Source organism: Crocodylus porosus, unplaced genomic scaffold (assembly GCF_001723895.1).
Source record: "Crocodylus porosus isolate Cpor-Errol unplaced genomic scaffold, CroPor_comp1, whole genome shotgun sequence".
NCBI lineage: Eukaryota > Metazoa > Chordata > Crocodylia > Crocodylidae > Crocodylus > Crocodylus porosus.
The window spans coordinates 40,280,903-40,303,252 of NW_017728951.1; the positions used below are offsets into that span (position 1 = coordinate 40,280,903).

The following is a 22,350-nucleotide window of genomic DNA, read 5'->3' on the forward strand; positions in this document are numbered from 1 at the left end:
AAAAAAAAAAAAAAAAGGAACTGGAAGGCTGAGGGGGGTCAATGATGGGAAGGGCTTTCACCTCTCAATTATCACTTCAGATATAACCTAGATAGATAGGAACAGCACTCTGCCATTTTATAACTGTCATTGAATGTTTTATATGAAATGAGTTCCAGTCTCAGTGCAACTCTAAGTACAACTGTTTGGGCCATTGAGAGCTAGTTGGCAGAACCTAGAGGTAGTTCCATGACAGGTTATATTTTATTAGAGGATTTTATTTGCCAAGGTGCTGAATATGTGTCTTTGAGTGGAATTACATTTTCACATGCTCTTTCCAAACAAGTCCCAAAGCCAGGAGTGAGGTTTTGTTGTTTTTAAAGGGAAATTACATTGCAGGTTCTGTTGAACGTGCTGTGGGAGCATAGTGGCACCGTAATTTGGTATTTTATACTCAGTTCCCCCCAAACTCTGTCCTGGGTTGTGTTCCCTCCTAGGTGAGAGAAAAATTAAGTCTTAATAATGCTTCAGCCCCAGACCCTCTCAGATAGTCATGGCTTGTGCTTTCTTTCTTGTGTATATTTCAGTTGGAAGGAGATGTGGCTGCAGGATTACTGGCAAAGCCTTGACCAAAGTGAAGCCCTCACTGCCATGATTCACTACAATGAGTCGCATCAGGAAAAGTTCTGGGATTATATGCATGACATATTCCTCAAGAGGACCAGACAGCACTGACCATCATCACAAGAACCCAGTTCAGTTTTGGAGAGTGGGAGGGTAGGGACTCGTACTTGGACCCAGTAGCTGTCTTGGGTGAAAAAACCAGCCAATTTTTGTACCTTCTTCTGACTTTGGAGACCTTACTTTTCTGGTGTGTGAATAGAGTCAGTCCCCAGTGAGACTTGGGTTCTTCCCACACATTACTTCAGCAGTGAGTCCCACTCATGGTCTGAAGGCATCCACTGGTCTTCTTGCACATTCAGTGGCATTTCTCTCTGACCAAAAAGTATCATCTTTTGTGCCAAAGGGTTGTGAACAGAGACCTGAGCTCTGAGGTTCAACTGAAATGTCTTCAGTTGTTCAGGGAATGTTATCTCTCAATACTAAGTATAATTTTTATTTTGCCTGTCATTTAATCCTCCCATTAAGATGGATGTTTGCTTATTTTTCATCAGAGTGATGGTGAATATCTAACTATTATGAACAGGTAACTTTTCCAATGAAGGGACTAGGAAAGATCTGTGTCTGAAGGGAGGGGTTATGTCTTAGGACATTTCAGTGTTAAAGATTTCCTTCAAGTGACTATGCCTCAAGAACACTAAATTTCAGGGAGCCTTTTTCTTTTTGCACCACTTCATCAAGAATAGTTTGTTTCTGTTAAATGACCACAATCTCAGTGGTCTTGGTGGACCTCTCATTTCAGAAGTGGTATTTCTTGCCCTTATAAATCAGGTAGTGATGTAGAAAGAACAATGCAGTCTAGGCCCATGCACTGTATATACGTGAGTACATGTGCAGTTTACATACTGAGTACAATTTAGTATGTGCTGTCTCACTTTATTAACAATCATTAACCCTGCCCAGTTGCATAGCCGCTGAGCAGCAGGGGGGCCCGGGGCTTCTCTCTTCAGTGATGCCCCCCAGGACCACATGGGCAGGATGCTAGCTGCACAAGTGCAGCCACAGCTCGCAGGCAGCACCCACCGGATCCAACAGTGCATGGGGCACTGGAAGCCTGGGTGTGCTCAGGGAAGCTTGGGTTTGGCAGGCTTCCAGCGCCCCATGTACCACTCTTGCTGCCTGGGACAACCTGGGAACAAGCTGGGTGCCCCAGGAAGGCAGCTGGGTGTGCTGGCAGCTAGAGAAGGTGGCAAGGACAGTGTATGGGGCACTGGAAGCCTGTCAAGTCTGAGCTTCCAGCACCCAGTGCACCATCCCTGCTGCTTTCTCTGGATAGGGCCCTTGTACACGTGAGGAATATTACTGTAATTTGTTACATTGCAAGCTAAAATACATGGGATGTGTTTTAGTTTGCTATTTTAAAAAAATCATTAAAATAGCTGCCAAACGTATATGCTGTTAATAACATTTAATCATAACATGCTGCCAAACGTGTAGACCAGACTTGTCCGACTTACGGCCCGCGGGCCAGCATGCGGCCATCCAAGCTGTTTTCTGCAGCCCGAGGTGCTGCAATGGGAAATGAAAGTAAACACTGTACTTTTGTTTTGGGGGCGGGGAGGGGAGTGATGTGATACCACTTCCTGTGAAGTCTTTGAATATGGCTCGCTGGCCCCCTGGGTGATAAAAAGTTCATGATCCGGCCCCACATGCAAAAAGGTTGGACACCCCCAGTGTAGACTGTTACACAATTAAATAGTTAAAATGGGCAATTAAACCACTAAAAGGGGCAATTTCCTCATGTATACAAGGGCCCTTAGTCACGTGTTCAAGGGCCATCTTATTCTATGACTACAAACAAGTCACAAGGTTAGACTTTTGCCAAAATATATTTCTAAACCTCTGTTTACACACAGACAGCTTTTATGTAGCCTTTTTGAAGGTGAGAAGTTTTGCTTGTCAAAGGATAACAAAAAATCATGTATTTAAAGAAACACTTTTGCAATAAAAATGTAATCACAAACGTTTTACAGGTTTTAGCTAGTATTACATATAGCAGCAAAACAGAATTGGACTACAGATTCACAGACGTAGCTACAGGATTATGTGATGTTTGAAGACTTATATGAATTTAGGCACTACATAAATTAATTCTGCCTATTTGTGTTTTGGCACCTTCCCTGTTAACAAACTGTTCTTGACTGAAAGGCAGCTTAATACTGTCTTAAACCACTTCACCTTTAATTGCTCAGGATTTGCCTACATGGGCACACTTAAAAAGATTAATCTGAATAAACTTTTGAGATAGTTTACACAAATCAAATTCCTGCACTCATTCAGAATTGAAGTGCCTTTAATTCACTCTACAAGTAAATTAAACCAAGTTAAGTACATTTTAAATCTGAATGTGAACATCGAGTTTAAATAATCCACTTTGAATCTACACGTTTTTCAAGTGTCCCTGGGCAGAAAAGCCTCCAGTCTTCTTTTATGTGATTGTATATTCCATGTTATAACTTGGTTTTATAATTGATTTTGTTGCCAATAATAATCATCTCTACACAGTGTCAATCTTTTTTGTGTGTGAAGTTGCTTGAGAGATCAGGATGAAAAATGTAGGTCTTGTTTTTAGAACAAAAGTGAAAATACGAGCTGAGTGGTAACAGGCTATATGTTTTCTATTTTGCCTTTCAATTCAGTAGTTTTTCCAGAACTGATATGATTGTTCCAAGACAGGGAAGGCAGTTAAATACATTTTCAGTGCTTTGCTATAACAAATTTATCTGCCCTTATCAGAAAGAAACCTGCAGCAGTTTATTGTTTTGGGTCATCAGGGTGATTGGTTGGAGGGAATAACTATATGCATGTGCATGATGAGTAGGGCCCTGAGAAAATTATAGATTTTTTGTCGAAAATTTGGAGCACATGCACAGGTAAAGTATCATTTTTCACAGAACACTGATGGAACTACCATTGATCTTGGCAAATGGTCCTGGTAGTTCCATGGATGTTCTGTGAAAAATGATACTTTACCCATACAGGGACAGCAGGCAGGCACATAGCCATAGGCAATGGAAGGCCAGAGCTAACAGGGCTTAGCCCCCTCAAATGTGGGGCAGTGCGGAGGGCTACAGGGCAGCCTGCAAACGGGTTCCAGGTGGCTGCAGCTGTGGGGGGGTGCACACAGACAGACACGGAGCCTGCATGTAGCCAGACAGTATGCCAAGCACTGCCCACCACAGCAAGTAAGTTAGGGAAGGGGAAAGGGCGTGGCAGGGAGCAGACTGAGACCCCCACAGGGAGGGAGTGGGCAGGGGCTGTGGTGTGTGGGTCCCTGGGGCAGGTTGTGGGATGATCAGAGCCTAGGAGGCTCATCCAGGGCCTGGGACTGGCTTCCGGTGCTGCATTCACCTCAGGAGAGGCTTGGGGGGCATGTGCCCTCTGGATCTGTGTAGGGCAGAGGTGGCTGCTGCTGCGGGCTGGGCTCTGCCCTGCTGCCACTGCCCCAGGAGCTGGCAGCAGCAGGCATATGACATGCTCCCGGGGCAGTGGAGCACAGCACCTGGTCCGCAGCAGTAGCCCACCTCCACCCTGTGCACAGATCTGGGGGGCACCTCTGCCCAGCAGGTCCGAGCCTCTCCCGAGCTGTATGCAGTGGCAGAAGCCCCTTCTCTGGAGAAGCCGCCTGGGCTCCGATTGTGTCCTGACCCTGCTTCTGCCCCACTCTCTTCTCCCTGTGGGGGCTTCAATATGCCCCTTCCCTGACTTAACTGCTGTGGTGAGCAGTGCCACCTGGCTGCATGCAGACTCTCTGTCTGTGCACCCCTCCCCCCAGGTGCAGCCACCCGAAGTCCATGCCTGGGCAACGCAGGCCTGGGCTGCCCTGCGTTTGAGAGGGCTAACCCCTGTTAGGTCTGGCCTTCTGTCTCCTATACTCACATCCCTTAAAAATCATGGTGTAGGGCGAATTTCGCAGTTTTTACACAATCCACAGTCATGGTTTTTCTCAGGACCCTAGTGATATGAAATATGTAACTATTTACATTAGCTGTGTTTTGGTCTCCAACTATTTAAGTACAAATCTGCTCAGCAAAAGAATGGTATGATTGCAGCATATTTAGGAACATCCCTGATACCTTTTGTCTATGAAGTTTAGGGTAATAACATTAGTGAAGACGTGGCAACATGGGATTTCAAATTGGCTACCAGCCCAAATACAAGCATACTAGTGAATCAGAACATCTTCAGGTAGCCTGTGGATACCTGTCTTCACTCCAGTTTGTGCTAGCTAGATTAAAGTAAACATGGAAGAAAGGTGCATCTGTGCCCCAACCGCACCTGTATTTTGTAGTGCAGATGTACTTCATAGTTTCATAGTTTGTAGTGTCAGAAGGGACCTGAGCAGATCATCTAGTCCGACCCCCTGCCATGGCAGAAAAGAGTACTGGGGTCAAACGACCCCAGTAAGGTGTTTGTCTAGCCTCCTCTTAAAGACCCCCAGGGTAGAAGCCAGCCCCACTTCTCTTGGAAGCTGGTTCCAGATCCTAGCTGCCCTGACAGTGAAACAGCGCATCCTGATGTCTAATCTGAATTTACCCTCTGCCAGCTTGTGACCGTTATTTCTAGTCACTCCTGGTAGTGCCTGGGGGAACAGGGACTCCCCCAATGCCTGCTGGTCCCCTCTGACTAGTTTGTAACAGGCCACTAGATCCTCCCTCAGCCTTCTCTTGTGGAGGCTGAACAGGTTCAGGTCCCTGAGCCTCTCCTCATAAGGGCTGCCTTGCTGCCCCCTGACCATGCGAGTGGCCCTACTCTGGACCCTCTCCATGTTGTCCACATCCCTCTTGAAGTGGGGTGCCCAGAACTGGACGTAGTACTCCAACTGTGGCCTTACCAGTGTCGCATAGAGGGGGAGGATCACCTCCTTGGACCTGCTCAAGATGCATCTGTGGATGCATGACAAGGTGCGATTGGCCTTCCTGACTGCATCCCCACACTGCCAGAAGATTCAGTCCTGTTTTATTGCAGTGACATAAAACAATGCATTTCAAAAATGGAATGAAATAGACATTAACTTACCTTTAAAACAGTGTTATTCACTTAAGTCTTATGTATTTTTCAGTTCTTTATACATTTCTTCTTGACTACTTCCAGCCTGTTGATAGCAGTAAAATGAGAGATTGGATTAGCTGTTTCTGCTGTCATCTCTCTGGCATAGTACGAGGATTATAAACGGTATGTCTGATGTATATATTGCATATGTTGTAATCAGGAGCATAAGCATTATAGCTAAATTCTTTCTTCCAGTGCCCTGCCTTAGTACCTTGGTTAGCTGCTTGGAAACTGGAGAAGGAAGGAGGAAAAGGAATTCTTCCCCATGGACTGCAGAGCTGTCTTGGTGTCAGTGACTGTCCCCTGGATCCTTCCTCTCACAGGGGAAGACTGGAAGAGGTTGAATGGTAGTGATGCTCCCATTTGGCCTTCATCCTAAGGTACAGGAGAACTCCCATGTGGCTCCACACCGTATAGGCGATAGGGGTGTGCAAAATGGGCCATATTCAGTTCAGATTCGGCCCGATTCAGGGACAGTGATTTGATTTGGCCAAATCTGAATCAGAGAATCAGCAATTCGGCCATAGAGACAGCTTTAAATGTTTTTTCTCCATACCTCAAGGTACGAGGCCCATCTCGTGAATACAATGATGCTGGGGTGGGTGGATGGAGTGTTTTACAGGAGTGCTCAGTGGTGAACCCAGAAGTGAACCAGAAATACTTCCAGTCCACTTCTGGGTCCACCAGGGAGCATGCTGGGGGTGCTCCCCATATCCCCCACCTCAGTGATCGGCCGCAGGGGGACCCTGGGTGCCTCTCCAGACCCAGGAGGCACCAGTTGCTGAGCAGGCAGGTGGGGGAGCTGCATGCTCCCCAGTGGACCAGAAGTGCTTCTGGTCCACTTCCAGATCTGCTGCCAAGTGTGCTGGGGACATCCCCACTGCCCCCCGTACGCTCCTGTGGGATGCTCCATCTGCCCCACCATCAGCATTCATGAGCTGCCTGATACCTTGAGGTATGTAGAAAAAACACTTAAAGCTGTGTCTATGTCTGAATTGCCAAAATCTTTCTGATTCAATTCGGAGAAATTAAAGGGTCTCCTAATTTGATTCAAGAGATTCGGCAACCAAAGCTTCACACAGCCCTAATAGGCAACTGTATTCTTTTGTATAACTTTCCTCAATCATGCTGCCCTTTTACAACAGTCAGTGCTGGCCTGCTATGAGAAGACCTGCCATGGCAGCAGAGTCAGTTACAGAATGAGGGTATATGGGTAGTAGGCATGCTAGAAACATGCACTGTCTACAAATCTGATTGTTTTTTATAAGCAGTGTCTCCTGTATATAAGAGTTTTAGAATCACTTGCCTTATTTTTGTACTCCCTGACCAGTTCTTTAGTCTTATTAAATAAAGATGATTTCCTATTTTTCTTTCTTGTCAAGGCTTTCATTCTGGGGATGGGCAGTTTAAAGACTTGTTTGTCTTCCTGCAGGCAAAAAGGAATAATTTGAGGTATAGTTATTTATCTAATAGTACATTTGAATGAATTGCTAAATACCGCAAAAAGGACACTGAGAAAAAAGAATCCTGGCTGGGGCAGGTTTCTCTAAAGTGAGACGTGAAAGAAAGAGTGTTGCCCCTACTAAATCATAGCTCTGTATGGTTGTCAAACCAACTGGAAGCCCAGGTGTGCACCATGCTGATCAAGTATTAAAATAATATAAAACAGAAGGAGCTATGATCCTCGTTTTCTCTCTCCCAACAACTATCCTAGCTGAGGGGCAACATTTTCCCAAGCAATGTAAGCATCTCATTCTTTGAATCAAAGGGTCTTTGATTCCTAAATGATTTAAGTGCTTTTGAAAAGCGAATTTTGGCTCCTACGTAGCTTAAAAGCTTTTGCAGTTTTTAGCTAATGGCAGTGCTTAAGGTAAGACTACTTAAAGCCCTGTAACAAGTTTTATCATAGAATTGAAGGATCAGAAGGGACCTGCCAGACCATTAATTCTGGTCCCCTGATATGTGCAGAAAGTTATTGGACTCAAACGAGTCAACAAGGTGCTTGTCCAGCATCATCTTGAACACCTCCAAGGATGATGATTATGTCACTGCTGCTGGGAGTATGTTCCAGATTCTGGTGACCCTTACAGAGAAAAAGTTCTTTCTTATGTCCAGCCTGAATTTACCCTCTGTTAGCTTATCCCCACTGGTCCTCATCCTCCCTTGATGTGCCTTCCTGAAGAGTTGCTCCCATAGATCTTGATGCTCACCCCTGACATACTTGTAGGTGGCTATCAAGTCACCTCTCAGCTTTCTCTTACTTAGACTGAACAGGTCCAGTTCCTGGAATCTTTCCTCATAGGACCTATTCTCCATGCCCCTAATCATACGGGTGGCCCTCCTCTACCCTCTCAAGCTTATCCATATACTTCTTGAAGTGTGGTGCTCAGAACTAGACAAAGTACTCCAGCTGTGGCCTCACCAGCCCCAAACAGAGAGGGAAGAGCATCTCCCTGGATCAAGTAGCAACACATCGGCTGATGCACACCAGCATTCTATTTGCCTTTCTGGCAGTCTCGTCACACTGTTGGCTCATGTTCATCTTCCAGCTGATTATGACCCCCCAGGTCTCATTGAGATGCTGTGCCACCACCCATCGTGTAGTTATGGTGAAGGTTCTTCCTACTCATAGGAAGAACCCTCCACTTCTCCCTGTTAAACCTCATCTGATTCCATTTTGTACATAAAACCAGTCTGTCAAGGTCATCCTGGATTTTTACCCTATCCTTTGATGTGTCTGTGTTTCCCCACAGCTTGGTATCATCTGCAGACTTAATCACTGAGCTCTCCACCCCCTCATCCAGGTCATTAATAAATATGTTAAAGAGCACAGGTCCAAGCACTGATCCCTGGGGGATACTACTGGAGACAGCCCTCTAGGATGAGGCCATTCCATCAATTACAACTCTCTTATACCTGTATCTCCTTCCACAAGAAGGGTCCTACAGTGCTGGTGTAGGAAGCTATACTGCTAAGCAGGAAGAGGACTTTGGTCTTCATCTCTCCCAGAGTTCAAGTTTACTTTTATCCACCATTACTAATTTTCAGAATTGAGTGCCAGGATCCTTTTGGTAAAAAGGACACTAGTCATTATTGAGGCCTTCTGCTCTCAGAGCCTTCTCTGAGCAGAGGACAGGATTATTTATTTACTGTAACATCTAGGTGTTCTCAGTGGGCCCAACTTTGCTACTGCTGTTAAATACAAAGCAATTTTCCTGTCCCAAGGAGTGCAGAGTGCACCACGTGCCTCAGATCTTCCAGAGAATAACACCAACAGCAGAACCACTGAAAAGTGTAACTACTTTCCACAATAGCAACTTTGGTTGGGTTTTGAAGACTGATCCCACACACTAAACATAGAAGCTATTACTTATTACTTGATACCCTCCCATGCTTAAGCTGTGCTACAGAATGTTGCTGGCTATCAGTTTGGGGTATGAAAAGAATGCAACCCAACCGACATAGCTGTGATGTGAAAATCCCCTGTTTGGAAGAAGGCGTCTACTAATTAAGCTACCACAATTTGGAGAGGCATGAGAAAAATCCTGCCATCATATGACATGTCTCCAGTAAGGCGTTCTGCTATCGTATCTATGTCAGCATAGCCCCAGCGTGCAAGTTTTTCATTCCAGCCCCATGGATAATGGCTGAAAGTCAGTACTGTCTTATGATGTTAGAAAAATTAGTTCGAGGGGTGACTACATACAGAGCATTTCTTTATCCTGTTCCAGATGAACAGTTGCCTGTATCACAAAAAACATGTTTGGAAGTAATCATAGGCAATAGCAGGGTGATAAAGGATTGAATGAAAAGTGAAACTATCACTTTTGTGGTGGATTTCACATAGTCATGTGGGAGAGATCTCAAGGCAGATAGAGCAAGAAGTCTGACTAACACTAAATTTGCTTTATGAAGATAAATGGACCTCTTAGCACTGGGTTCCATTAGTAAGTTATAACAAGGCTGTCCAACTTCTAAAAGCAGCCAGGGTCAAATGTCCTGCAGGCTGTGCTGGCAGGGGCTGCACACCTGCTGGCCAGAGTGGGGTAAGTCCTGGGCCACACTCCCCCAGATGCGCCCCCCCACCCTCCACATGCACACAGATTGCACTGTGCTCCCACCCCTCTGCTGTTGTATCACACACCCCTCCCTGCTGCACTGTGTGGCCCCGGGCTCCCCCTCAGCTCCCCCCAGCAATGGCACTGCTCTGCCCCCTGGGCAGCCTTGAGGAAGGAAGGGGAACCTGAAGACTCCAGCTGCTGTTGTAGCTGGAGTGATAGTGGGAGGCAGGCAGTGACCAAGCAGGAGCCCAAGGACCACAATTCAGGCAGCCCTGAGAGTCTTGGAATGCTTAGTTGGCAGGCTGTGATGCAGGTTTATGTCTTGTGAGAGCAATATAGTTGAGAAAATAAATAAAGAAGGCTGATAGTATGCTTGCTGCCTGGTAGAAGTAGTGAGAGCAGGTATTGTCTGTCCCTGTGAAAAATTAGATATCTTACCTGTTCATCTGAAATGGCATTGCCATCTTTCACAAAAGCTGAGATTTTCAAAGAGTAGGTAACTTGACTGAAAAATACCAATTCATATACAGGTAGCTCTCTGATAATTCCAAGGCTAGTAAAACCCTGGTCTTTGTGATCAGTGACTCTCAAACTGATCTATGGACCACCAGCACCCTATGCACCCTTCTAAGTAATTAGTAAAATTAATCATTTTAAGAACTTAGCAACAGTGGAGGTTTTGGAGTGGCTCAATAAGATACAAAAGGCAGGGTGGAGCAGGTAGATGGATGCTCCTCCTCTCCCCACTGATAAAGAGCAGATTTTACTAGATTGGGAAAAAATAGCTATTGGGTGAACAAAGAATTCCCAGTGGTGAGGAACAGGGTTAATGGAATTGGAATCCAGCCAGCATGGACTCTATTGATTGAACTGTGTGTACCATATTAGACAAACAGCCATCTGCCCCCTTGCCATCCCTGCCTACGCAGTCACTAGTCCTCAGGCGCAGCCACTCCCTAACGATTGGCTGTCATCTCATTCCTAAGGGCTGCTTAACTAGGATGATCTATGGTTCCCAAAACATCTCCTGAGAAAATGTATTCATCAGAAATGTGTAAGAAGGCAGCTCCTTTCATTCTGATCAGAGACCTCTGCCGACTGTTTGAAATTAATCAGACACAACATCTTTTTAGTGATATAACTAACTGAGGTAAGGCATATGTCAAACCTTAAACTACACTTCTTGTATGACTCATACAGCATCTGATGCCTGGCACTTGGAGATACATAGTCACTGCAGGCTTCGGGGAAGGGAGAGAGGATTGGACTGCATAATTCCTCTCCACAGTTCTGATGTGATTGGCATCTTAATATGCACTCTTGTTTCTTTTATATAAGTATTTCCTTGCAGCATGAAACCTTGAAGTAGCTTGGAACAGCTGAAGAGTGGTGAGATATCAGAATAGCCTGGAATAGTTTAGATCAGCCTGGATTCAGATCACTCTGAGAATTTTAGTCAGAATTGATTTGAGATAGCTTAGAACAGGCAGTTGGGCTAGTATGAGGAAGCTCACAGTAGATCTGCTCTAGTGGATAGTTTAACAGAACTAGGGTAGCTGCAGGCAGGAGCAACTCAGGAAAAAATCTAAATATAACATGTTAGTATCTAACTGCTAGTATGGGCCAAACAGAAGAGCTTAAGCATCCTGTATCAGATTAGTGCAAACTAATGAAGGAAAATTAGGACGGCTTCAGACAAATTGGTGTGGCAAAAGATGGATAGTGGAGGCCCAGGTTGGAACAGCTAGAAATAAGCTTGGGTAGGTTACAGCAACAAGATGAATGACATTGGTGGGAAAAGGTGGGTCCCTTACTGAATGGGAGAGGCATGAAGTGACAGAGGATGAAGTACTCAATAGATTTTTCACCTCAGTCTTTGTAGGCAAGGTCAGCTCCTAGACTACTGCACCTGGCAGCAAAGTCTGGGGAGAAGGGGAGCAGCCAACAGTGGTGAAAGAACAGGTTAGGGACTATTTAGAAAAGCTGGACATATACAAGTCCATGGGGCCAGATGGGATACACCCAAGAGTGCTGAGGGAGTTGGCCGATGTGATTGCACAGCCATTGGCCATCATCTTTGAAAACTCATGGAGATTGGGAGAGGTCTCAAATGATTGGAAAAGGGAAAACATAGTGCCCATATTTAAGAAGGGGAAAAAGGAGGATTCGGGAAACTACAGACTTACCTCACCTCAGTCCCTGAAAAAATCATTCAGCAGATCCTCAAGGAAATCCATTTCTAAGCACTTGGAGGAGAAGAAGGTGATTAGGAAGGCAGCATAGATTCACCAGGAGCAAGTCATACCTGACTGACCTGACTGCCTTATATGATGAAATGACTGGCTCTGTAGATGCAAGGAGACCAGTGGAAATGGTATATCTTGATTTCAGCAAGGCAAGCTAAGAACATACAGGATAGATAAATGGACTGTAAGGTGGACAGAAAACTGGTTGAAGCATAGGGTTCAGAGGGTAATAATCAATGGCTCAATGTCTAGTTGGCAGCTGGTATCAAGTGGCGTCGGTCCTGGGGCTGGTTTTATTCAATATCCTCATCAATGACCTGGAAGATGGCATAGAGTGCACTCTCAGCAAGTCTGCAGATGATGCCAAGCTGTGGGGAGTAATAGATGTCCTGAAGGGTAGGGCTAGGATTCAGTGACCTAGACAAATTGGAGGATTGAGCCCAAAGAAATCTTATGAGGTTCAACAAGGACCAGTGCAAAGTCCTGCACATAAGAAACAATCCTATGCACCAGTACAGGCTCAGGCCTGACTGGCTGGGCAGCAGCTCTATAGAAAAGGACCTTGGGGTTACAGTGGACAATAAGCTGAATATGAGCCAACAGTGTGTTCTTATTGCAAAAAAGACTAACGGCATACTGGGCTGCATTGGTAGGAGTGTGGCCAGCGGGTCAATGGAAGTGACTGGGGGCTGGGGCACATGATATATGAGAGGCTGAGGGAACTGGACTTATTTAGTCTAGGGAAGAGAAGATTGAGAGGGAATTTAATAGTAGCCTTCAGCTACCTAAAGGGGAGTTCAGAAGAGTTTGGAGTTAAACTGTTCTCAGTGATGGCAGATGACAGAGCAAGGAGTATCAGTCCCATATTGCAGCAAGGGAAGTTTAGGTTAGATACCAGGAAGAATTTTCTCACTAGGAGGGCAGTAAAACACTGGAGCAAGTTACCCAGAGAGGTGGTGGAAGCTCCATCCTTGGAGGCTTTTAAGACCTGGTTAAACAAAGCCTTGGCTGGCATGATCTAACTGGGCTTTGAGCAGGGGGTTGGACTAGATGACCTCCTGAGGTCCCTTCTAACCTTAATTTTCTGTGATTCTAAGATGCTTTGAGAGAGATCAGGGCAGTTCAGAATGGGTTTCAGAATCCCAGGATGCTTTGGGATTGACTTGAAGGTGGCTGGGTAAGGGCATCTCAGGGAATCTTGTCATCTTCTGTTTGTTTGAATTGCATGTAAAATGCTGGAATTAATGTTGACCAAACCAAAGTCACTGCCTATGCCTTTTGGAAAGTGCACAGGGACTTTTAACTTCCTTGTGGACAGGCTGTTAATGCAAATTATATTTGCATAAATTTACCTGTTAAACATGTTTTAAGAATGCATCGACTATAGCTAGCAGTACTTCATGTTTTAATGGAAGAGGGGTTTTTTTCCCAGTCAGTCTATTTCAGAAACATACAACTTCCTGGAAAAAAATCTTTTGAGCTCAAATTTCTCCAGTGGCTCAGTCCAGTGGTTTAGCCCAACTGGTTCATCTAATCTTTGTCTAGTCAAGATCCAAGTAAGAATCCTACTTTTAAGTTTGTTTACTGAAATCTGGGATCATTTCTTTGTAAATACAGTCTGAATTTTGGATTTTTGAATCCAGGATTTTCAATTAAATTTGTGACTCTTAACAGCTTCATGGTTCATTAAAAAGTCCGCTACAAGAACCATTTGAAAAGTGTAAATTTCTCCAGCCTCATCCATGTGTGACTGTGTTGTGATACTGGTCTCATGACTACTGTTGTAGGAGTCAAGCTGGAATAAGCATCAGACTCTAGGCAGGCCATTTGTCTTTGTAGTTCCACTTCGTGTCTCAAAACTGAATTCCCTTTCTCCCAGCAAACATCTGTCTCACAGTGCATGCAGACAGTGTCACATACTTCTGTCTACTTGTGAATCCCTAATGCTGATGCTCTCAGCCCATACCAGGCTCCATGCCAAGAAGAGACTGTAATGCAGACAGCAGTAACTGATGGGAAGGTATTAAAATTCTCCCCACGGAGCTTTGCCTTTTTTTTCCCCCTCCCTTTCCCTTCCCCAACCTCCCTCCACATGCTTCTTGGAATTGTTTAAGGCTAACATTGGATTCTGAAGGTGAATGTATCTGGAAGCTGCCGCCACCATTAGCTAATGGGGTTTGAAATGAAAGAAGCCCATTATAGGAGATACTACAGTCCAGCATCCTGTTCCTTCCTTTCCAGATAGTCACTGGAAAGTCAACAAGGGATGTAAGAAAAAGAGGTGGCTAAGCAGGAAAACATTAGCAAGCAAATAAGTCAGTGATTTCCAACCTTGGGGTCAGCTGCTGCTGCTGCTGCAAAAAAAGTGGGGTCACAAAGACACTTGACAGTGTCGACTGATTACAGTGAATATGCTTCCTGTTTATAAATATGCAACTCTCGGGCATGACATTTATTCGTTCACGCACGACAGTTGCAGTTCCAGTGCAAGTTACTTATACATTACAGGAAGCTGACGTAAAATCAGTATGCTGATCCTGGCTGGCTGAAATACATTTAATATGATCTAATATGGATGCTTTTCTCTAAAACGTTTCTGCTTTGAGCTCTAGCAATAAAATTAATGACAAGGGTGAAAACAAGAAACAAAAGGAGTATAAGACATGAAAGAAATTCAATGAATTCTTGTGGATCTTGTCTGTATCATTTTGGGGTCCTTGTTGATCTTGTCTGCATAATTTCGGGGTTGCAAAAAATTTCCAGTGTTTAAATAGGGTGATGCTGAGGAAAAGGTTGGGAAGCCCTGAAATAAGTGAACCTCAAAAATCTTGAGATTCAGAGAAGCACTCCATATTTTGAGACTGCCTGGCAAAGCTGTCTCAGAATCTATTTAAGGATGATCATTTGAATCCCTTAGATCAAGGGTGGGCAAAATGTGGCCCAGGGGCCGGATGAAGCCTGCCAGGCCATTCTGTCTGGCCCGCGGGGCCCCTAAAAAGTTTAGAAAATTAACATTAATCTGCCCTGGGCTGCCTGTCATGCAGCCCTCAAGGGCTTGCTGAAACTCAGTAAGCGGCCCTCTGCCCAAAATAATTGTCTGCCCCTGCCTTAAATCAATGGTTTTCAACCTTTTTTCATTTGCAGACCCCTAAAAAATTCAAACACTGGCATGGATCCCTTGGAATTGTAAGTGTGGATGAATATGATTCCCATACTTTCATTGATTATAGCAGGGGTTGTCCACAAGGGGTATGCGTACCCCTTGGGATACTTGGGAAGGCCCCAGGGGGTATGTTTGCTGCCAGAACTTCTGGTTTTGCTATGGGAACCCCACCCCCCTGCTCATTGATCGGCTGCTGGGGGACCACCCCCCACACACACTTGTTGACCTGCCGGGGGACTGCCTGCTTCTCAACTGGCCGCCAGGGGTAGACCAACCAAAAAAGGTTGAAAACCCCATGATTATAGTCATCTTTTATGGACCCTTTAGTGTTATGCAAATAGAATAAATACCAGGTTTAGGTTACATAAATATCATGGAGATAGACTTTTGCCTATTGCCTTAATCTTGTGTATTATCTTGACTCTTTTTTTGTGTATTTTTTTGAGTTTTCAATGCCTTAAGAAACTCCATTTTGTACTGCTCTGTAGCTTGACATAAGCACTTCTTGACACTTCACTCCTCTGTGTGCTGCATGGGTGAGAGTGTGTTTGTGGAAAAGGAAAACACCAGTTGGCAACTAGCTGAAGAATGCAGACAGATAAAAGACCAAAACAAGAAGAAGCCGCCCCAGAACAGCAGGAGAACATTAATCAACCTTCAGGGAGGTTGATTAACAGTGATAACACAGAAAAAGCCCAGAGGACTGACTGACTTGACAAGTATAAAAGGTGGGGTGAGACATGCTGATTTGGGTCTTGTTCTGCATAACATTCTGGAGCATCGGTTCACCTGACAAGATGGACCAACAGAAGCCCAGCTCCCACTCGTGATCAACTTAGCTGGCCACGAAGTTGACTCAACCACCGATGAGACTGGTAAAGTATACCAGCACAGAACAGAATTCGGGGTATGAGTGTGTGCATACACTATGCGCTTAATAAATGTGGCGTCTTGCCTTGTCCCCTCTTACAAAGGTCTTGCTCTTTATTTTGAGCTAATTGGTTAACATTACACATAATCTGTGGACCCCTGAGGTGTCTAGAGACCACAGGTTGAAAACCATTGCCTTAAATTATTTGGAATATGTCAGCCTGTCTCCTGATGAATGACATCTCTAAAATGCCTGACCCTTCCGATTGTACAGATTTTACAAAAGTCAGCATTTTCAGCAGGATTTGTATCACTGGGAGACCAGGCTAGAAATGCCCCTTGAGCAGCCTCTCTCACTTATTTTACACTCCTGCTTCCTGTCCCAGAAGAAGGCACTGACTATTTCAGAACTTTCAAACAGGCTGGTTTGAATTTGGTTCTAAAAATGGAGGCAAATGGGTATATTTTTGTTTGTGTAGAAATGTCCTGTTACACTATTCAGAACTAACTTTAACACAGATATTACCTTATAAATAATTTTTAAAAACCGATAAAAAAGCAACAGGATCTGCAGTGTCAAAACTGATAAACCAAAGGCCCAACCAATCATTTAAGCTTTATTTTGCAAAAGGAAACTCCTCAAGCATGTAGTTTGTCAAATCACTAAAGATCACAGCTCTTATTCAGGTTCCACCTACAGTCTCTACTTCAGGTCACAAGTAGGCAAGTGTTTGTACTGAAACAATTTCTGGTGAAAATTGTCATGTTAATAATCATTAGGCTTTATTTTGAACACGCTACTGAGCCAAAGGGAAACTAAGGGCCTTGTTACACGTTGAACTTTAAACTTCTTAAACGTTGATTGGTTCTAGGGTTAAACTGAGAATAGTTGTACATTCAGGCTAAAAATCTTCCCCGTGGGAGTTTATACATGCGCTCCCTGAGGGGTGGTTTTAATTAGAACAGCTTGAAGCACCTGGAACATCTTGTATATCAGCATCCCTGCACTTAAAATGGCAGCAGGGTCACTAACTAAAGCTTGTTCAATGAGCTTTAGTTAAAGCATCCAGTCACCATTTTTAAGCGTGGAGACACAGGAGCCTGCTGGAGTGCGGTAATTCTAGCAGAACTGATTAATCAAGCCTGCTCTGATGCTGCAATTACAGCATGGCAGAGCAGCCTTGCTGCACATGTATAGGCACCCACACTGTCTCTGATCTGCACAGCTGTGATTTGTCAGTGGGGGCTGGCAAGCAGTGGCCTGAATAGGAGCTACAGCTCTAAGTTGTCTGCACAGACCAGGAGAGTGGGGGGAAGGGACGCTGCATCCTGGGATGCTGGAGGACTAAGCTGGCCATTGTGCAGGACATTCTGGTTTTCTGCCACTCTGTTCTCTATCGATATGAAACTGGACACCTTTATGTCCTCTATTTGTTTTTTCAAGAGAAAAATACTACTACTATTTTATCTCTTGAAGAGAAAAATAGAGGACATAAAGGCGTGGGGTTTCGTAGCAAGAAAGGACAGAGGACGTTTCTAGACAGAGCACTGTCCTCTACGATGGCCACCCTACGGAGGGTTGAAGCTTGGAGCGGCCGCACGTTGAGCAGGGTGACTGATCACACCCTGGAGCGATGCGACTTTAAGACACCTACAGTAGGTTTAAACTTGGCTTCCGGGTCTTAGCGCGCGGACACTCCAGGGCGCTGCCTAAAATCTCCGTCTTACCAAAACGGCCGATTTCAGGCTGCTTCACCAAAGGCACCAACGAGACGGCTCTCCACAGGGCGCTTGCCGCCCTCCACGCTTCCTCTTCCGGACTCGGCGGGGCGGGGCTTCCGGCCGTCACGTGGGCAGAAGCGCAGGCGCAGGCGCGGGGCGCTGTCCGGCCCGGCGCAATGGTGAATGTGGTGTCTCCGTCCTCCTTAACTCGGCTGGGCCTGGGCGGCCACAAGCGGTACCAGCGGATCCGGCCCCCCCGCCCGCTGGTGCTGGACAACCGCGTGCTGGAGCGCCGGCAGGAGCAACCAGGTGAGCGCCCCGTGTGCCTTGTCCCGGGTGCCGCGGGGCCGCTGCTCGCGCGCTCACTCGGCCTCTCTCTGTCCGTGTCCGTGTCCCCGCAGAGCGGCCGTGCTTGGCAGAGATGATGTTGCTGATGTCCTGCTGGAAGAAGAACGAGTTCAACGACCACACGTGCGCCGGGGAGATCCGGGCCTTCCATGCCTGCCTGGCCAAGAGCAGGGTACCGGGTCACGCCGCTCTCCCCGGGGCGGGGCGGGAGGAGGCGACCAACGGCTCGGGACACCCCCCGCGTTGCTCGAGGGCCAAGGCGTGCACTGTCGCCGGCTGCCTGCAAACCAGCGACTATCACGGCCCTCTGCAGCTAAACACGTTCTGATGAAGATACAGCTACGAAGAGGGATCCTGTTGTCCAGGACCCCTCCTGTCTGCGCTAGGGAGATGAGCCTAGAATAAAGGGCCTGTATATCTGCAGTCCATGGGAGCAATTGATGCAACTCCTGGGTAGATTTTGGGCTTGTGATATTTATAATAACTTTGCCATTAATGGTAGTAGGGTGAGCTGCAGGCCAGCACCTCTGTTTCACAACCTTATAAGCAGGGATCCTTGTTTTCCCTGATTAAAAAATTGCAAAATCTCTGATAAAACCCCCAAAATCTGTAGTTTAAAATTAAACATCCCTCAGTCCTCCAAAAGGAGCCCCCCTCCAGCAGCTGCCTGCACTACAGGGCCAGGGCTCCAGGTCTGCAACCCCCTGCCCCCAGCAGAAGGCATCTGCTCCAGGAGAAGGAGCACAGAGCCCTTTGCTAGTTGCGGGATTGCCGGAAGGGCAGGTGGTGTGCTTCTGAAATAAGCGTGTTGTTAGAAATATTGCTGAGATCCAGACTAGAATCAGCTCAGCAATTAATATATTAATGGTTCTGCTTCTTATTTCAGGAGAAGATCACGGAACAGCGCTCTGTGGAATGCGTGCATGACTTAACTCCAAATCAAGTGAACAAACTATTGAGGCGGTTCCCTAATATCACACATGAAATTTAAAGAGAAACCTGGTTGTCCAAGGGACTGGAGAGCTGCAATCAAAGCCAGAATCACCTTTGGAGAAAGAGTTAAAAATAGATATTGAGCATTTGATGTTTATGGGTTCTGTCAGAATTGCTGAGGAGGTTCTTGACTGAATTCTTGTTTTGGGGGTGCAGAGATTTGGTGGAGATGGTTCTATAGGATCCCTGGCTCTTGTAGTGACAAGACAGGTGTTTCCTAACTGTTGTTCAGCAAGCCAAAGTGTAGAGTGGAATCTTGTTTCCTTGTAAAATAAAATCTAACAAATTATATACATGAGTTTTAACAAATTATGTATAAAAATTTTCACAGTTAAGATACAGCTGTGCATGTGCAGATTCTGCAGCAAGCTGCCTGTCTGCCATTTGAGTTGCTGACAAATAGTTCGTGACTCTCAACTGGACTGGCTTAGAATCTCTGTGTATCTGGTGAAGCATGTTAGAGGTGCATCAATACATCAGTCCCATATCGTATTGGCACCGATAAAAAGGAAAATTGATGTAATCGGCTTTTTTTGGCTGATGTCGCCAATAATGTTGCTGATAAATGCCATGTGCATGCTCCTGGCATAGTGTGCACCCCAAGAGAGCTTGGGGGGCATGTGCTTCCCAGATCTGTGCATAGGGCAAAGGCAGGCTGCCACTGTAGGCTGGGGTTAGGGCTGGCGCCAGGCTCTTCCTGGCAGAAGGGTTGGGCCTGGGCTGCACCCAGGGCAGGTGGAGGCAGCACTGGGAGGGCAGCTACAGGTTAGACTGCAACCACCCCAAAATTTGCTGTTGTCCACCTACTAGCACCACTGCCACCCACTCCAAGCACAGCGTGGTCCAACCCCTATGCTGAGAAGAGCCCAGTGCCACCTCTGGTCCACAGCAGCAGCCCGCCCTCACCCCATGCACAGATCTGGGGAGCACATGTCTTCCTGGGGTGTGTGCAGCAGCAGAAGCTGCACCCCACCCCCATGCTACCTGGATGAGCCATGGCTCTGTCCTGTGCCCTGCCATGTTCCAAGTGCACTGCCCCAGCACCAGTCCCATTCCCTCCCTCACCTCGGGGGACCTTGATCTACCCTCCCCATGCCTTTGCCCTCGCCCTGTCCCCCACAGCAGACTTACCAGCCAGGTGCTGTTCTCCATGTTGCCAGGCTGCATATTGGCAGTTGGATGAGTATCAGCCAATATGGCTTGTTAAAAATCGGCCATCGGTATCAGCCCAGAAAATCTCTACCAGTGCACCCCTAACATTATTATCATGTATGTTAATCTTCTGATATTAGAAGTCCAGAGTCAGCTTCCAGAGTAGTCTCTTCTGCCCGCAGGTACATGGGGATATGAGTGGGGAATCAGATGTAACTTTCACCATGGTGCTTTTGGGAAGAGAATTACAGGAGATGCTTTCTCAGGTTATTATTTCTGTGTTGTAATGTCACTATCTGGCGTTGTGCGTAGCTTCCAGCGTATTGTGAGAGACCCTGCTGTGTGTCTTGGTTAACAGTGGGAAGGAGAGAGTAGGGACAAAAGTGCAATAGTGCTGTGTCTAATGTTTCCCATTGCACTGGGTATATTCAGTGTGCAGACAGCAAGGAACACTCCCTGCCCCAATAAACTGACAGTCCGAATGAGAGAGAATGATGAAGTGACTTGTCAAAGATGACACTGTGGGTCAGAGTCAAAGACTGAGCCTTGGTCTGCTGATTGCCCGGCCTATTCATTAGGCATTTTTTGCTCAATCTAACTCCCATACTGTTTAGGTGTTTTTCATTAACTATAAATCATGAGTATTCATTGTATTTGTACTGCAGCTTAGCTAGCATGACAACTAAATTTTTTTGTTAATATCATGGCAGGAATGGGTCTTGAAGAATTTCAAGAAAGGAATAAGCATGATTTCTCCTGCCAGTTCAGGGAGGCAGTTCAAAGTGTAAAGGAAAACATCTGAAGTGCCCTGGATTTTGGAGTGCATTAAGCAGTTTAGGTGAACTGTTTTTCATGTCCCATAACACAGGCAAGCCAGACAGTGTTCTCTTTAGCAAAGTTCTTTTATGCCCATCTTCTCCAGCCTCAGATGGTATGCTGAATTGGGAGCCAAGAGACTGTCAGTTCTAAATTTGCCTTATCCACTTCCGCATTAAAAAGTTGGCAGCATTGAGTGTGGTCTCATACTTTTCTCACTATTACAGGAAGGTGCATTTTATTCTAAACATGTCTTACACTTAATGTTCATGAATAGTCTCCTCTTATTATGTAACGGCATGAAAAAGAGGATCTGATCAGTTTATTATACTCTCAAATGATTTGAGTCCTGCTCATTTTGCAGTCACATTCATAAAGCTCACAGTGCTTCTCGCCAATTTTGTTTCCTTTCTCTGACCTTTTCAATCTCTGCTCTATCTTTAAGGTTGCCATAAAATGTCATGTTAGAGTCTTCAAGTCCTTAAAGCTTATTATGTGCACTGTTTGTGTTTTTTTCCCTTAGTATCTTAATGTGCTTTGCATGACAATACATGTTACTTCTTAAACTATTTTGGCAGTTTATTTGGCTCTGGTTTGCATACTTTAATTGTGGACTGTCTGTGCTGATTGTCCTTGACAATTAAAGTTGTGTCTCCTCATTAACATTTGTAATTCGGCAGAGTCTGACTTGTAAAGATTTTTACTCTTTCAGTAATGGAAATAATCATCAGTACACCTACTATGAGCATTGTGGATAGGACTGTCTCCTCCTCGTTGAGTTCTGTGGAAGCACTGTTTCACAGTGAGTCACAGAAGCTGGATGGGTTCTGCTGCTCCATCTAGCATCAAATACTTTCAAGAGTGCTGTTGTTAATCCATATACATAATGGGAAATTGGGCAGAGAATTAACTGAAATCTGACTGGCTATTCTGTGCCCTCTTAAGCAGGTTATTGGACTGTTGGAATTCCTTGATCTCATTTTCCTTGTTCTTTATAGCCTGGCTAATGCCATCTGTAGGGATTATTGCTGTCTAAACTTCCTCATGTATCATGTTGCTGCATAGGATCTTTTATGAAAGAATCAATATGGCCTCCTCCTTTCCCTGAACATGACACTGATATCCCAGCTGGGAGGCAGAAAAGCATTTGGAATTCTAGAGGAATGCATGCAGATGCTAACTTTCATCTTGCATCTGCCATCTTCTGTTGCTGTGAATAATACCAAAAAAGGAAGAAAGCACTTTACCCAACTACAGCGCCTGTGTC

At 45.5% G+C, this 22,350-nt stretch overlaps 1 protein-coding gene and 1 long non-coding RNA gene across 2 annotated transcripts; one reads left to right on the forward strand and one right to left on the reverse strand.

Moving 5' to 3' along the window:
• Positions 1-15: 15 nt before the first annotated feature.
• LOC109324245 lies at positions 16-12,943 on the reverse strand. Its single transcript, XR_002104884.1, has 3 exons — positions 12,933-12,943; positions 882-1,821; positions 16-838 (listed from the first exon to the last, which is right to left on the reverse strand). It is a non-coding gene; the product is annotated as an uncharacterized LOC109324245 (long non-coding RNA).
• A 4,965-nt stretch (positions 12,944-17,908) lies between these two features.
• Positions 17,909-19,404, forward strand: CHCHD1 (coiled-coil-helix-coiled-coil-helix domain containing 1). The gene is made up of 2 exons (XM_019556319.1): positions 17,909-18,083; positions 18,176-19,404. Exons 1-2 carry the CDS (start codon positions 17,951-17,953, stop codon positions 18,448-18,450), a joined length of 408 nt encoding a protein of 135 aa, XP_019411864.1. The 5' UTR covers positions 17,909-17,950; the 3' UTR covers positions 18,451-19,404.
• The last annotated feature ends 2,946 nt before the right edge of the window (positions 19,405-22,350 follow it).

Excerpts from the sequence above, each read along its gene's own strand:
- CHCHD1 (XM_019556319.1), top strand. The coding sequence starts at position 17,951 with ATGGTGAATGTGGTGTCTCCGTCCTCCTTAACTCGGCTGGGCCTGGGC. Across the intron at positions 18,084-18,175 it reads GCGCCGGCAGGAGCAACCAG|AGCGGCCGTGCTTGGCAGAG; the intron begins GTGAGCGCCCCG and ends GTGTCCCCGCAG.